A 17,400-nucleotide genomic window follows, 5' to 3' on the forward strand; every position below is an offset into this window, starting at 1 on the left:
TACATGGCTGCAGATTTTTCTGAAGTCAGAATGCGTTAACGTGTAGGTGTTCCCTCGCACATTTCTGTAATATTTAGCATTGAAATTGCGTACTTGCAAAATTATTTTTATAGTCCTAATAATTGAGTTTGGTAATGCGGCACTGTACTAAAATGGTTTCAAGTACCTTGGCCTTGGTAGTGGAGACAAATGTCATCAGGAAGATTTTCTTTCTTGTCTTCCTGCAATGATCATGTTTTACCTCCCGTTTCCCCTCTAGGCTTCTAGTTAGTGCCTCCCAGGATGGCAAACTTATAATTTGGGACAGCTATACTACAAACAAGGTAAGAGTAACTGATATGTGCTGTGTAACTCAATTGTAAATACAAAGGAAGGTAATATTACCTGTCATGATTTTGGATGCATCACTTTCATAGTGCAAAGACCAAAGTCTGAATTTAAAGAATATAGCAGTCTTAAGTGCATTGTGTGTGGAAATGTGCACCACAAATGCAAACCAATAAAATACTTCATCTTAGAGAATGTTTTGATTTGTTTCGATACTGCAGATAAATTTGATCAGAGAGCAAGAAGTAACCAGGATGTTGCACCAGAACCGTCGGAGATTTAGGCATAGCCATAGTAATTTGGTGCCTGCAATTAAGAATTGAAAGACCTGACATGTAATGGGTCCTGACTTTGTAGCTACAATCACATCATGCGGCTCAGGGTTCATGTTACTTTCATATGACAGCGATTGGCTTTTGCTGGTTCTGGTTACTGTTCTCAGAGGCCACGTGAATTGTCGTTAGCCCTGCTTTGTGTTGACAGGCGCATGGAACTGGCTTTTTTTGAAGTTTAGCTTCAATAATTTTTAAAATAAAGTTCTTTCAGCACAGAATGACAAGGAAATACGAGGCAGTTGTTTAAATATGAAGCTTGATTGCTTGCAGTGGATTTCCAAAGAAGGATTTAAATGGCAGTGAAAGTACTTGTTCATCAATCAGTTGTTTTGTAGCTGAAATACACTGACGTGTCGCTTTCAGGTGCATGCTATTCCCCTGCGTTCATCTTGGGTGATGACTTGTGCATATGCTCCTTCTGGAAATTACGTGGCTTGTGGTGGTCTTGATAACATCTGTTCCATTTATAACTTGAAAACTCGTGAAGGGAATGTACGTGTCAGCCGTGAACTAGCTGGTCACACAGGTGAGTGCCTGTTCGCTATTATCTAAGCACGTGGTGAAGACTTTAACAAAAAAAATCTTTTAACTATGATTTCCTAATTAAGAAGATATATTTTGTTGTGCAACTCTGTTTCTCAGTGGGGGGACCTTAGCTGCATGCAGCCTGGTTTTAAATGGCTTTTTCTCCCTCTATTTTAAAACCTTTAAGGGTGATACTCTTTGAACAAAAGAAGCCGAGGTCATAAGCATTTTTTGCTCCTGGTGGCAGTGACGTGCAAATCCACTTTCTAAGAGAGTTTGGTGCAGGGTTACCTGAACTTCTCCCCAGCTTGGCCAGTGGATTCCACACTTTTGCCTCACTGCTCCCTCTTCCTCCTCCTCTCCTCACTCAGTACCAAAAAAATAATCAGTAAGGTATTTCCAAAACAGCATCGACCCCATTTGATGAAGCTGCTTAAGTTTATTTTCTACTGTTACAGACATCTTCGTCTTGGTCGACTTGCTGTGCTACCAGTGTCTCAGTTTGCTAGTGTAGTGCTTGAATTGGACATGGACTGTAAAGAGCCAAAATACATTTTGTCCAAAATGTTGGAGGTTCCTATATAAAGACCGTCCGTGTTTGTATTTCAGGCTTATGTGGTTGTTCTTGCTTCATCTTCAGGAGAGGTGGAAGCAACAAAATAAGCAAAGCAGTGCACAGAGTGAAGGGTAATCTCTGCTCTTATTCATCAGCTCTTTATTTTGTTTTCAGGATACTTGTCATGCTGTCGTTTCTTGGATGATAATCAAATTGTTACCAGCTCTGGCGACACCACTTGGTAAGCAGTAAAATTTTGACATGATTGTTAGTAATGACTTTTCACAGCTATGCTCTGTTATTGAAGGAAATGTTATTCTTTGTAAACCTAATAGTTATCCAGAAGTCTCCATGTGACTAAATGTTGTTCACATGTCACGTTTTTACTAGTAATGAAAAGCTTGGTCTTTAGAGTTAGCTTTGGCTGGTTGGTGGTGCCCGTGTTCTCAAGAGCCCGACCTCATTTTCTGGGTGAAGATGGGATGAGAGATTTTTTTTTTTACTATAACTCTTTGGCTTTCAGAAATAAGTGTATTAGGCCAAAGTTGTTTAGTATTCAGGACTTATTACTGAGTCATATTTGGATTTTTCTAACACAGAATTTAGTTTATGTTGCTATTCAGAAGAACTCCTAGAAAATATTCTGCGGTGACAGCAGATGGGATTTTTGAGGAGAATGTAGGTGTGTGTCTTAATAAATACCAGCTTCTGAACAAAAAAAGACCTCAGTGTTTTTTCATAGGTTTTTCTATCATATCTGATTCTTAAAAGCATTACAGCTCTCCCAAGCAGCAGTTCTTACAGAAAAGGGAGTCTAATAGATACCTCTCCTACACAGCATCAGTCTCTTTGAATGCTGCACAGAATCACAGGATGTCAGGGATTGGAAGGGCCCTGGAAAGCTCATCCAGTGCAACCCCCCCATGGAGCAGGAACACCCAGATGAGGTTACACAGGAAGGTGTCCAGGCGGGTTGGAATGTCTGCAGAGAAGAAGACTCCACAACCCCCCTGGGCAGCCTGGGCCAGGCTCTGCCACCCTCACTGGGAACAAGTTTCTTCTCAAATTTAAGTGGAACCTTCTGTGTTCCAGTTTGAACCCATTACCCATTGTTCTGTCACTGGTTGTCACCAGAAGAGCCTGGCTCCATCCTCCTGACACTCACCCTTTATATATCTGTAACCATGAATGAGGTCACCCCTCAGTGTCCTCTTGTCCAGCTCCAGAGCCCCAGCTCCCTCAGCCTTTCCTCACACGGGAGATGCTCCACTCCCTGCAGCACCTTTGTTGCCCTGCGCTGGACTCTCTCCAGCAGTTCCCTGTCCTGCTGGAACTGAGGGGGCCAATCTATTAGTTCACTGATTCTGAGCAGCTATTAAATATATACTTTTTTTTTGGTAATACAGAAATGTTTCAAAATGTGTGGTGATAGTCTTTTATTTTTATTAAAAGCTAAACAAATAGGATTTGGTAAAATGATGCTCTTTCGAAGAGGCTACAGTGGCCTCAGAAGTTATTGTAGTACAGCTGTCTGGATAAGTTTGTCCTCGACATCCCTTCAGTTCAGTATTTGTTAATACTTGATGAAGTTTTCCTTTTAACTGTTTAATAAATATACAGGTTTAGACAAGAATTGCTGTCTAGACCTTCCAATAGAGCACAAATGTGTTGATTTTTGCCTTTTTAATTATTCTTTCAAGCGCTCTCTGGGACATAGAAACTGGTCAGCAGACAACTACATTTACTGGGCACACTGGAGACGTTATGAGTTTGTCTCTGGCTCCTGACGCCCGGTGTTTTGTTTCTGGTGCCTGCGATGCCTCTGCCAAACTGTGGGATGTTAGAGAAGGAATGTGTCGGCAAACCTTCACTGGCCACGAGTCGGACATCAATGCCATCTGCGTATGTATCCACTTAATGGAGGATGTGGGATTTCAACTTATAGTTTTATATTTCTCTGGTCTTGCCTCATAAGCACGTACTGTATGATGTAGTATTCTGGCATATTTTCTTTGGTAGGTTTTGTAGCTGGGGAAGGTACGTGAAATTTGTACCATTGCAAATCCTTTGTGGTAAATAGAAACAGTGGGTGTTAAAATAGTGTTTTTTCACATACTCTTAATTACTTCACTGTTTTTGCTGGTATCCCAGTAGCAGAGAGGTATATACTCGTCTCTGCTGCTTTTGGTTTCCACTTGGTCTGTACAAAATGGTATCACAGTATGTTTGGGATTGGTATGTTCAATGAGACAGAGGAATCAAGTCTGAAATTGTCTTTTTTTCCCCCTTTCTCTCTCGCTCAAGTTCTTCCCAAACGGCAACGCGTTTGCCACAGGCTCGGATGATGCTACGTGCAGGCTTTTCGATCTTCGGGCTGATCAGGAACTTATGGTTTATTCACACGATAACATCATCTGTGGCATCACCTCTGTAGCATTTTCCAAGAGCGGCCGTCTCCTCCTAGCTGGTTATGACGACTTCAACTGCAACGTCTGGGACACGCTGAAAGCTGATAGAGCAGGTAAACAGTTTGGGGTTTAAATGTTCTAAATGAAGCCTGACATACTGAACGTGTGAGTGGAGTCATTGCTCAGACCTTTTAGCAAGTCCCATCTCAACTCTAGATCTCTGTGATAACCTGTTTTAGGATGACCAATGATGCAAGTAGATTGATTATTTCAGTTCTTTAAAATGAAAATTTTTATCAGAAAAAAAAAAAGAGAAAATGTGTGACATTCTGTGTGATTCTGTGTGTGATAATTAGGTTTGGGTTTTTTTACATTCTTGAAACCCTTAAATTTAAGGGGACAGAGGAAAATGTTGGCTGTCTTAATTTTTCTGTGTAGTGTTTCAATTCTTTTTTTAATGGTACTCGAATTGTAGCAGCCCTCCATATTGACAAATAGATTATATGTAGGAGTTTTAGTCTTGTAAGTGCTTGTAAACATAGTAAGATAAAATCAGATGGAAAACGCTCTAGTATTCGTGACATAATTCAGCTTAACTTTTGATTTTACACATTAAACGTTTGCTGTAATCTGACTGATCTTTACCATTGCAGAGAGGAAAAACTGAGACCTACATCCAATACATGGTTATACTATATTTATTGCTATGACACTGTCAACAGAATTTTGGGGGCTGTGATTTCGTAGCTCATGAGAAACGTGTAAAGGTCATAATGTGGGGTATTTACGAGAAAAATTTTGGAGTAATGCATTTGCTGTGCTTGAAAAACCAAAACCATTTAACAATTCCAGCCATGTTTGTTTAGGATTTTGAATGTACAGGTTGACTAATCCAAACCCCTGTGCCTCAGTGTTCCTCGGACTGAACTATGAAATTCAAGTGATGTGATGTGTTTGTTCCGCGTTCTTGCAGGTGTCCTGGCTGGTCACGATAACCGTGTCAGTTGCTTAGGGGTGACTGATGATGGGATGGCAGTGGCAACAGGATCATGGGACAGCTTCCTCAAGATCTGGAACTGAAGCAGTAGGTAAGTATCCAATTAATTAAGCTTGTCCTTGATTGGTATTCAGAATGCATTTTTCCAGTGCTGTTTTACTGATACTGCAAGCTTGTAGTTCAAGCTCGTAGATCAGGAAAGTCACTGAGGAAAAAAAAAGGGGGTGTTTTTATAGCAGGCTGTTTGTTTAATGTATGCAGTTACACTGGTGTGATGAACTATTTTGGGCATCCTTTATTTTCCGGGTAGGGATGACTGTACAGTCTTTTGAATCTGGGTGGGTAAATAAATGGCGCTCTGGCAAATGGGGAGATAATGGCTAAATGGATTGTGGGTAGCGGGAGCAAAGCTTGAAACTTGATTACGGTAGATTGAAATGCAGCTCCTAACAAACTTTTCTGTGTGCCAGAAGAGCGGCGGACTCCATGACTGGAAGAAGTTTCCAACGGTTGAAAATTAAAAATGATAGCATATCCAATCCAACCATACTAACTTGGACCCCCATCCTCCCCAACTTCAAAGGGCAAGATCTTTTCCGTTTCCTGTTGCTGAAATGAAGAGCACAATTACCTTTCCAAGAAGAATTTCTGTGTTGTAAGCAAAATGAAATTGTGCATTCCTTTTGGGACCATAGTATTTTCTTTTTTTTGTCTTGAGAATTTAAAAATCAAACACTATCATAAAGCATGACCAGAAAATAAACTTGAGCGTAATTGTGAAACAGTTAGCTTTCACTGTAGTTTCCAAGTTGAAGTTAAGGACTTTATCTCACACACTTGCAAATTTTAAAGTCATGTTTGTAGCAGGATTTTTTTCAAGTTTCCTTTTTAAATACATTTCTTTATGTATTTAATTGAGCAAAACAAGGGAGTCCTAGCCCAGAGCATCTGGGGGTTGTTAACGCTGTAAATTTAGTCCCTGATTTTTTTATTTTATTTTCTAGTATCACAGATAATTGTTGCACAAAACTTGGCATATATAGGATAATGTTAAGCAGTAAGGTAACCAAGCACATGCTGTAAAAGGTAATGAATGCTTGTTTAAAGAATCCTTTCACCTTTTATGGATAACAAATGCAATCCTTGGTCCCTCCTGCCCCCTCTTTTTTCACCACACTGATTTTTTTAATCTGTTTTGGTTTTGTCCACTTGAAAGGGCAGTTTATATATCCTGACACTATCCTACAAGTCTCAACAACCAGGAATCTCTGTTTTCAAAAGAGACCTATCCTACACTTGGGTATCGAGTCAATTCTTTGTGTATGAAATGATGTACAAATCAATGTTTTGAAAATAATGATCTTGAACTTTCTAAGTTAAACAAAAAAAAAACCTTTTTTGATTGTTTGCCATATTGGGTGGGTTTACTCTTAGAATCGCATGCTGTAGAAATGCTAAAAAGTGCATATTGGACTAAGTCCTTAGATGTTTTTTCTTTGAAGAAATAACCTGTTTAAAAACTGTAACCATTGTCGCTGTATTCATTTATTGTTGCTACTCTGTGCATAAATCTCTGAAGAACTCGAGTACCAAGCTATGCACGTTTTGGAGTAGCGTGATAAGTCACATTTTTTTTTTAAAGAAACAGCCTGTTCAAACAATCGCTGTCAAAGATTCTGAGGTGTGGGAGGAGGGAACCTAGACCATCTTCTTTATAAATCAGTTCCTCACAGCCAGTTCCTCTTGTAGGATGCGTCCTTTGCATCTGATCAGAGTCATTTTTGTAATGAGCAGGTTTTCCTGGCTTTCTTTTCAAATAAAATGTTAAAAGCAGCAGTGTTTGGACAGCAGATTGTTCTGTTAAACTTTCCTATCTTCTCACTGTATCCAGAAATGCTCCTTCCTAGCAGCAGTAGTAGCTTTTCTCCATTTTGTTTTTTCTGCAACATTCTGTACAAAAATGTGCTGTAATTGTGCGTTAGGCCTGGATTTGGCATAAAAGATGAATTCCCTCTTACTCTCTCTCATGAAACTACTCTGTAGAGCTTTCTCCACGCCCTGTATCCCTCTTCACCTTTTGTATTTAATTTTAAAGTCAGTGTACTTCAAGAAAGCTGGATGCAAGATAGATACTATATTAAAATGTAATGTTATTTAAGATGTAATAAAGCAGTTTGACATGAGTTTTGGCTGATCTGTTTTGCAGCTTATTGTCCAACCCACAAAATGTCTTCTGGCAGGATCTAAGTTACGAAATAAACGTCAGAGAAGTGTGTGCTGCCCCAAAACAAATTGTTTGGTATTTTAAATGGTTTGGATGTTTATGGGCTAACTGGGCAGAGTATGCAGCGTGTTAAAGGGTGTTTTTGCGTGAAGGGATGTGTGGTTTGGTCTAGAGCTAAAAGCAGCTGGAAGATGAACTAAAACCCTCGTGAGTTTTCACTATTGGAAAGTGTCACCAGCAGTATCAGAAAATGTATGTGAAAATGTGCAGTATGTGCTAACACTGAACGGCAAGTATGTGGAGCCTGGTGCCCACAGGCATCGTGCTCCCTCCGTTTGTAACCAGTGAATCTTGGTTGGATTGCCAGAGCTACTCTAGAGCTTAATCAAAAACTGTTGGTAGCTCCCTTAGCTCAAACTCCCAGTGGAAGCAGCGGCATGATTCCTGTGATGTGCATCACAAACATGCCATGTGGAATATTAAAGAGTCTGACACCTGAAGTAGGAAATCAGAGCAAAATGTTTAACTTGAAACTTTTGTGTCCTTTAATAGGAAGAGAATTGAGTGGAACATCTTGTGTTGTTGCTGTTTGAGGACCTGTTGTCATTGTTAGCTGTCCTCGCTGTAGGTATTGAGAAGGGTAAGTAGTTGTCAGTTTAATGCTCAGTAAGAACAAAGAAAAAAAGTAATGGATTTTATACCCACAGAAGCAAATTCCTGAAACAAGAGGTGCTGAAAGGCAATTGGTTGAACAGCTTGTTATTGGCCCACTTGAGGGTTTTGGTTTGTATTTTTGGTGGGTAAAGTATTTTCTCTTGTTCTGGCCCAAGCAAAAGTGGATTTTCCCTTATTTCACATCAACCAAGAGGAATTCCAGTGCCATGGCTTGGTTTCATACCAAACATGGAAATCCTCAGCCTCAATGGAGAAGGTTTTAAAAGCTGCGAGTATGGAAAATATGATGATGACATAACGAGCAGTCGGTAGCTGTGAGCGTTGGGTTTTGGACGGCAGAACACTGGTAAGAGCTCATGGCTGGAAATGCTTAAATTTGGGAATTCAAATTTAGTCTTTCCCAATTCCAAATGGTAAAGCTGTTCTTTCCACTCACATGGTACATTTGTATTCCAGTGGATGTTTCATATGTGACTTTGCCTATAGTAAAATGGATCTGGGTTGACTTCATCACATTCTATGTAGCGCTTACTCTATGGGTTAAATCAATTCAGTGGAAGCAGGAAGGCTTGAGCTTACGCTTCCCGTGGCGATTCCAAAGGTTTTGTCAAATATTGACAAATTGTGGGGTCCCAGAGGAGGAGTTTGTGTTCCAGAGCACGATACTCTGGGCCCATCCAAATGGACGTTCAAGGCAGGCAAAGTTGAATCATTCTGAAACTTACTCAGCTTTTTCTTTAAATGTCCATACTAAAGAAGTCTCCAAGGAGTATTTGGAAAGCGTGTAGGGGATAGAAACACAGCGTATTTGTAAAAATACCCAGCACGTCACAGGCGTGGGGAAAACAAGCCACAAAATGTGACTAAAAGTTGGGTGATCTCTTTGCTTAGGGAGCTGGCTGCTAAAAACTCACCCTTTAGGACACAGGCCCTGCAAAATACTCATGTGAGTAATTCCAGGCTTAAATAGATAAGGGAGGAAAAAGTCTGTTGAAAAAGGATGATAAAATGCCGACCTCTCATGAAAATGGTATGTACGGTCCAAACAGTGCAGCTCCCTCTGGTGGTACAAAACACAGTGGAATGGTCAGTGGAAAGGGAATGTATGTGACAAACCTGCGCTGATTTGGCTGCAGTGTGTTCCTAGTACACTTCACCCCTCCTTCAGACATCCTCAGAGTTCATTGCAGATGTTCTGGTTTTTCCAGAAAGACTTACAAACAAACCAAGTTTTTCTTAATATTCACTTTCATAGGGCCTTTTTTCCCCCTATTATTTTGATGTAGAAACTTGAGCTGGCAGAGGTGGCGAGGTTAAAATCAGCCAGTGTGAACTGCAGCAGGGTCTCTTAGGCAACTTGAAATCCAGCTCTTCTTTAGAAAAGCTTCAGTAATTCCCTGCACTTCTCTCCGCCCCCCACCCCCCCAGTATTTCTCTTTAACATTTTTGACACCCCATGTCACAACTCAATCCCAAGTGCTTGCTCTTTTCAGCCTCCCTCCTCTGCTTTAGGTAGGAAGTGGGATCTGGAGTTTCTAATGAAGATATTTTGATTGACAAGGTATTTGTGCAGAGATCAGACTCTGATGTCTAATTCTATCCAGCGGTGAAGTGCCTTTCTGCACTGGAAATGAGCATTGCTACCATGGATATTATTCTTATATCTGATAGAACCATCACACAAATTCCAAGTCGCTGTTTACAAAAGCAAACATACTTTAAGATCTATAGGATTCTAATTTGTCTTTTTTTGTCTCCTCTGCAAACTAAGGATTCCTGTTGAGTGAAGAGCCAGTAGGCAGCAGCAGATCCTTTGCTACACTGGCTGGTGCTTGACAGAGTGAGTCATACTGTAATAATATGTAACTGCATATATTTATCTAAACTTCCATTGATTTCTCACCATGCCTCCTTATTGTTTTTAGTGATTTACTTCCTGTGATACTATAAACAAAACTGAAATAAGGTCCAATAGGAATAGCCAGGTTTCACCCTTGGCTCCCCGAAGCTGGTGCTTAATCCAATGGGAAGAACAAGACAAGATTCAGAGTGAGTGGTTGGCAACATCTGACATTTAAAGTTACTTAAGCTTTATAACCACAAGGCTTTTTGCACTGTGCTCTCTTGTTCACTGAAGCTACTCACAATACCACATTAGTACCCAGAGGACATTAAACAGTGGATGAAGTGGTCTAGGTACAGTTTACAGTTTGCTCCATGGAAGGTTATTTCAGTCTTCTCCTTACAACAAACAAAAATATTTGGAATATGTTTTCTTGCACTTTTTTTCCCTGTGCATGCTTTGCTGTTCTTTGCCTAGTGGGGATCTGAGCTCTTGAATGAACAATAAGTATTCAAGGAATGACAGCTCTAGGAGTGATGGACACCAGTGTGCACTAGTGAGAGATCTGGGAGCTTTTCCAAGGATGACTGCATCACTTAATTGAACAATTCTATATTTCATCTCCTACTTCATCAGATGTGTGTGTAACCCACTGCGTTCTGAAAAGCTTGTTGAGTCTCGTCCCCGGTTCGTGCAGTCAAGTCGTGTGAAAGAACTGCCCAGGGTATGAGGTTTACTGAATGGCGAATGAAGGCCAAAGAGCTCAGATTGTTCATGGAGGAAAATGAGATTCCTTGGCCAGGCTGGTGCCAGCGACATTTCTGAAAATTGATGATCAAATTAAGAAAATGATTCTGTTGAGCAGGTCTGTCTCACTCCTCCCATGTCTTATTTCAGTCAAGTGATAGCATCACACGTGGTGGCAGGAAATGGAGCAATAACAGAGAGACTTCAAAGAACAGCTTATAAAAACTGAAGGTTAAACTTTCGCAAGCGAAAGGATCATTCTTGTTCTTTGAAGCTTGTCACAGTTCTACACACCAAGAGTAACTTAACCAGAAAGGCCGGATGGGAGCCAGGCAGTTTTCCCTCCTCAGCGCTGATCCTGGTAAACGTGAAAGTTCCTCACTGAGTTGTAGAGCTCAAGTTAACAGGGCTAACTTCTCATTCTCCGCCAAAAACTGGAGCACAGACGGGCTCCCTGGCCCGCGCTCCGCTGTTCCACGAGGAAAATATTCCCGTGCCTTCGCTCTTCCTGTCCCACATCCGCTCGTGCTGATGAATCTGGGCAGTTGCCATCGCTTTCCACCGCGCGGAATCGCATGAGCGAGCAGCAAAGATGGCAACAGGATCAGGGTGGGATTAGCGTGATGTTCTCGTGCTGTTGGAGGAAACATCAACTGTAATACGTCAGGCTGTAAGCCAGATAAATCACAAATATTCTTAATTTTACAGTTTATTCTAGTAGAGAGAGAGAATCTTAGGAGTTGTGTTTGGCTGAGTTCTTCACAGGACATCCTCTGCAATCATATCAAGTGGATTTATGAGCCTGTTCCTCCTGCTCAGATGATAGTCCTGGTTTGCTTGGTATTGTTTGAGAGGCTTTAATGCTTTGCAGGAGGGAAATTCAGCTCTGTGGAGGAAGACCAGACCATAAAATAATGGTCTGGGCTCTTTGAGAAGTTACGTAACAGGGCAGCTGCATCACATCTGAGAGTTACTGGGATCTTTCCTTCCTCTCCTCTCCCCGCTTTTCCATGTCACAAAGCCAGCAACTTCCATTCTAGGCCAGTGCTATTTAGGATCCACTGGTGAAACAGTCTGCAAGTGATTCTACTTTGTATCCTACCCTTTTCAGAATGGCTAGAGCTAAAACTTGAACTTCTATTCACAAAAAAAAAGCCTTTAAAAACCCCCTTAAACTCCTATCTACAAAAAATATTATGCTCTTATGAATTAATAACATGTAATTGACCATGTTAGGAGAATGGGTTTAAAATGTGGAGAAAATAGCAGTTTGGATATGAGTAACATGATGCTCTCAACTCTGAGTCACTTGGTGAGGTGAATTATTCCTATAGGGACCCGTGTACTGACACACTTATGCTTGCACAGAATATATTGGGGCATTATCTTGCAAATTAATATAACTGATCTATTTGCCTTTTGCAGGATCTCTTCCCATGATGAGCATGAAAACCACCTGAAGTCCAGTGGATCTGGCTGCTGAGTCTGTCCCAGGCTGCAGCTTCTAGTGCCAACTGGTGCTGATGCCCAGTTTAGCCTGAGACCTTCTAACTGGACTTGTATTTCATAGCATTTGGGGATATACAGCTGCTGTTGTCAGGGAAAACTGTTATAGACAACACTCTTTTGCAAAACCTACAATGCAAACTCTCTGCATCCTTCTCTCTCTTAGATGCCACGGCAAAACATGCTGTTTGCCTGAACCTTCTATGTTCATTTATAGATATGAAGTATGGTGAGGAAATACTATTTCTTCCATACTCTCCATCTTTGCAGCTGATGTGTAAAGGAACAGCAAAGCCAACCTTTGGTGTGTTCCTAAGAACTGCTTGCAGGGAACTGCCTGCAAAAGACCCAAAGGTGAGTTGCGTCCGTCTGGCCAGGCTGCTGTCACAGGCTGTGTCAGTTGTGCTACTGAGCTTGGTTTAAAGTTCACCTTTAATTAAAAACTTCAATTAAGAACTTCGCACCATCGCATAAACGCTAGAGGGCACTGCTGCAGTTTTTACAGCTGCTGTTTCCTGGTTTGGAGGATTTTGTGCTCCCTGCCCACCTCTGTGCAGGTTCTGATGCAGCGGTAGCTCCTCAGACAGTGTAATGGTTGCGGTTTCAGGTGCTGTTCTGCAAGGAAACATGGATAAATTGGAAAATATCCAGCAATGAGAATACCAGAAGTGTAGATATCTTGCTATGTAAGGTATGTTTAAACAATAGAATTGTTTCAATCTAAAGAAAAGACTGAGAAGAAACACAAGTTTATGTGTAAAAGGCTGCTGGAATTAATGAGATATAATATTTGTCCGTGTCCCTGATGAACAGATCAAAAAGCAATGGGAGTTCAGAATGTACCAAGAAGTCTTGCACTAGGAAAAGCTTATTAATGTAATAGTTATGAGTACCACTGAAATATATAGCCTTAGGTTGCTATAGTGTTTCTTCCATTAGCGAACCTTAGGAACAGTTTTGGTAGATGACGTGATGTGGATAAAACTGTTCCTGCCTTGGGGCAGAGCGATGTGTGACCTATCGAGGTATCACCGAGCCCCATTTTCCTGTGATTAGGAGTTGTCCAATAAACATCACTGATTACTGAAATGTTTGCTGAATAACTAACCTGCTGTCTCACAACAGGTGAACGCTTAGAGACAAAACAGGATGTGAAATCACGACCCAGCCATGCTCACTGAGATCTTCGAAGGTTAGTGCAGAGTAGTGCCAGAACTGGAAATGCTGGGAAGCTTATTGTCCTGCAGTAGAGGAGGAAACCAGCAAACACAGGAAACTAAAATATATTTACTCAGTTTAAAAGGAAACACAGGCTTTAAGGAACAGAGAGTTACCTGGGCAAATGAGGTGGGGACACAGGCCTGATGGGAGATGGTATGATAAAAGGATGTTATTTTGGATGACTTCTTTCTTTAAATAGCTGCCTGACCACCGTATTTTGGAAATCATCTGTGAATGAAGAGGGAAGGTAAATTTGGCGCTGAAGTGTAGCTAGTTAGTCATCCCAAGAACAAGTCCGGTGCTTCCTTCTGGTGCTTTTTCTAGTCTTAGGGCAAGGGTTTCGCTGGGGCACAGCTGCTCTGAGCCTTCTGGCTGAGGCAGCAGGGCAGTAATTGCACCCAAGCTATTGTACACGCAGGTGCAGATCTCTTGTGTGTGTCATTCTTTTATCTGAAAAATTACCTTGCTCTTTTCTATGAAGAAAAAGGATCATTTAACTATAGAGCAGGCTGTTCTTTTAATACAGGGTATTTGGTAGGTAGATGTCCTTTTTGTGCAAAGGAAAAGGATTTATTTCTCCCTCACCTTTTTCTGTGGTTTTCTGAGAACTGGAACAAAGGTTTTGAACGGGAGGGTTTTCAAATGCATCTGTGATCTGAGCATCTGCAAAAGACAAGGGAGCTGAATACATGAAAAGAAGAATATTAATAATGCTGGGGTATAGAGAATTCTAATGCAAATGACCCAGTAGCTGGCAGAGACGAACCTCTTTCCATTTCTGTTTGTGACAGTGAGCAGGGTGTGATGTAAGGCTTGTATTCAGAATTAACCCTGTCTTACATTGAGGCTTTTGGATCCCAGACTGGTTTCCTCTGCATTTGTGTTCTACTGATCACACCAACTGTTTTTATATGTTTCTGTTTTCAGAAGAACAGGCTTTGGCCATTTTACTTCTCATCCCATTTGGTGAACTTGTGCCTCTCGCTATCTAAAATCATTCTGTAGCTGCGCAATGGTCTCCAGATGGCAATGTGACTGAATAACACATGACAACAAAGAGGAATCGAATGTAAAGAAACTCTCATCCTGTTTCTTTGCTGCTGCTCATCAGGCTATTTTCAAAGTTTGGGCAGTTATGAAAGCTCGTGACCCAACTTCCTCCGTTATTACAGCAAGATATTTAACTTGGGTGGCTTCTGGCAAGTAAAGGGCCCAAAACAACCAGCTCCCTTCCCTACCACCAGCCAACTAGTAGCTGAAGTTGCAATTTCAGTACCTTTTAGCTGTTATGTTGTTGGAGTGTGTTCCAATGACAGCCCAGGTGATACAAATAGACCAGTTTTCCTTGAAATACTGAGAGAGAACTATTATAGAATTCCATAGGGCCAGGTTCTGAGGTCTCTTCTACATTCGTGTCACAAATGTTGGGAGCACTGGTGGCTTGGGAGCAGGAAGCAACTGCAATTGCAGTTCTGTCTTCTCCGGAGAAGTTGAAGCAACTAGAAGCTTTTAAATTTTCCAACTAATCAAGCTGCTTTCCTAAAGAGAATCAAGGCTTCCTATGAACAGCAGACCTGCTTTTTAACTCTTATTTGTTTTAGGATAGCAACTGGAAATCCATAAAGCATGGACAGCGTGCTGCTCAGGGACCTGCAAAGAGGCATGTCCTGTATCAGTGAGATTACGGTCTTGACAAGATGGATAAAGAGAGGTAAGTCCTGGGTGCGCACTTTGGTGCTACTCTTCACACATTAGATTTTGCCAGAATCTCTCCACTCCCTATTCCCTAAGTTTTCTTTATTGGCTGCCAACAGGCTCTCAGTCCTGTCCTGACATTATCAAAGACGATCTATATTGTCAAGTGGATTGTGTGGGGCCACACGCCAACATTCCCGATCGCTTATCTCAGCTGTGCCGCAGGTTTATTAACCCTTGTGCAAGTCAATTAAATCTTTATCTTGAAAATCGGGATAATGACATTTATGGAACTGGAGGTGTTTGTAATCAGTCTGAATAACGAATGCAATTCTGTCGCTTACATTTCTGTCCGTCTATGGCTTTGTAGTGTGTGGCCATTGAGAAATGGCTTGTTTGCCACGCTCATGAGCCACCGTTTCTATCAGAATTCAAACTCTGCAGTAGGTTTTTATTTCTCATGATTTCTTAGGAATTCTGAGTCATCAGAGGCTGTTTGAAATTAAACTTGAGAGGTGAGAACTACATTCTTCCACGCTGTTAGGTGCTAATAGAGAAAATTAGTTAATTGTTTCCGGTTTGATGGAAATAGCTTCTGCTGGAGGTGGGTTTGGGCTGTAGCTGGAGACTGAAGAGAGCCTCTCTGTACCAGGCACTGCTCTTCTGCGCAATTAGTTGAACAAGCAAGAGCTTTTTTGTTAACTTATCTTTTATATGTTAATCTAAAGCCAGTCAAATTATATTTCACAGACCTGAGACCCTTAACAGAAAAAAGCAGCAGGTTTTTATGCTTATTTCTCAAGGTTACTGCTGATGTTTATTTTTCCCCAGTGTCTTCCCTGGGAGGAAGGAAGCACAAGGTGGGTGAGAGTGCTGAGCTGCACCGTCCTGGCCGTGGTGTGAGGGAGGACGTGCTCAAAAGTGACACCAGACACTTCTATTTCTTGTGGCACGTCAGTACATAGAGGAGGGCTGGGCTGTTACTGCCTGTTACGTTCATCCAGAGCAGCAAAAAGAGTTTCCAAGGTCGCTGCTCAACCTGGGCAGCTCAGAGCTGCTCTTGTAACCGCAGCTCTTTTATAAATAGGATAGGCTCAGCTGATTAGCAGCCTTATCTCCACCAGTTAATGGGGATAAGTGTTCATCATGCTCTTGAGTTTGTGCCTCTTGCAAAACGTTGAGCAACTCTATGAAGTTACTACGCGTGGGGAAAAAAAACCCTGCCACTTCAGAATGTTTATATTTTAACAGCAAATATATTCTAGTGGCGATTTATCTCTTTCACCTTAATGAATTTGGAAAAATTCATCCCAAGAGTGCGCGGAAATGAAAATGGACTCCTGGGGTAGCTTTTGTAGTCAGGAACTGGGTCTGGACAGGACAAAGGCACATCTGAACATCGTTCCTCTCTGCTGAACATGCTGTTTTACTGCAGCTTTGAAGGTTAATGCTTTGGTTCTGAACAAATCAGTGCTACGTTCCTCCCTAGTGCCCTGTGGTGTTGTCTCTTTACAGCCTGAACATCTCTGTCAGCACCTGAAAGATATTTCAGTCTCCAAGGTAGTGTTGGCTTCATAGAACCGTGCACTGGTTCCTCAATCAATGCAGGTCAGGCTCTTCACATTGTTGGGAGGGAGGAGGGAAGAGCAATTGCGACACAAAATACTGCACTTTTTATGAAATGGTGTAACGTTACCCGCGGTATTTCCCCAGATGTAGCAACTGCTTCCTCTTTGTCAATTTGTCTCACCAGTTACTGGCTGTCGCTTCCTTGCAGCTCCCCAGCTTCCTCAAAACATCATTTTCTGCATGAAGGAAGGAGGAAAATAAAAACTCCCGAATGGCAGCGTTCCCCAGGGGTGTCACTCGTTCCCCCTCGCTGGGTTTAGCCCCATGGACAGTCCAGTGAGCTGCACCTTGGAGCTCTTTGAAGTAGAACGGTTGAAAATGCAATGTAGAAATTAGAAAACCTGGTCGATTTTGGTAACGGGAAGGATCGTGTTCTTGTTCGCAGTTACAAGGAGCCTCTTGCTGCCTCTGCTGAAGTTTGTGACCAAGTTCCTGATGATTTCAATACAACACACGCACCGAAAACAAACGCTTCTTTTTTTTTCCTCCCACCCTTGCTCAAAATTCGGTTTCAGATCGAGGACAGAAACACGTTTTCAAACCTCTGCGGGGCTTTAATTCCTTCTCTGGGTAATTTCTAATTGCAAAAACAAACCGAACAGCCGGGGGTGACAGGGCGCATGCGCAGCGAGGCCGGGAGTCGGGGCGGCGCCGTTGCGCATGCGCGCTGCCCCTGCGCGGGGCGGGCGCTGCCGGGAGGCGGGCAGAGGAC

The 17,400-nt window shown here is 41.9% G+C and overlaps 1 protein-coding gene across 7 annotated transcripts in view; it reads left to right on the forward strand.

Annotated features, from left to right (window-relative positions):
• GNB1 (G protein subunit beta 1) overlaps positions 1 to 7,331 on the forward strand; it is a 28,742-nt gene extending 21,411 nt beyond the window's left edge. For 6 of the 7 annotated variants that reach the window (XM_080358700.1, XM_080358703.1, XM_080358704.1 and 3 more), the window contains 7 exons: positions 260 to 323; positions 1,026 to 1,188; positions 1,918 to 1,984; positions 3,444 to 3,645; positions 4,048 to 4,264; positions 5,125 to 5,239; positions 5,619 to 7,331. In XM_080358700.1, the coding sequence (XP_080214826.1) occupies positions 260 to 323; positions 1,026 to 1,188; positions 1,918 to 1,984; positions 3,444 to 3,645; positions 4,048 to 4,264; positions 5,125 to 5,231 (820 nt within the window). In that variant the 3' untranslated portion in view covers positions 5,232 to 5,239; positions 5,619 to 7,331. The remainder of the gene's footprint in view (positions 1 to 259; positions 324 to 1,025; positions 1,189 to 1,917; positions 1,985 to 3,443; positions 3,646 to 4,047; positions 4,265 to 5,124; positions 5,240 to 5,618) is intronic. The other variant, XM_080358706.1, reaches the window with a different exon arrangement.
• Positions 7,332 to 17,400: the final 10,069 nt, after the last annotated feature.

This window comes from Nesoenas mayeri (genome assembly GCF_963082525.1).
Source record: "Nesoenas mayeri genome assembly, chromosome: 24".
NCBI lineage: Eukaryota > Metazoa > Chordata > Aves > Columbiformes > Columbidae > Nesoenas > Nesoenas mayeri.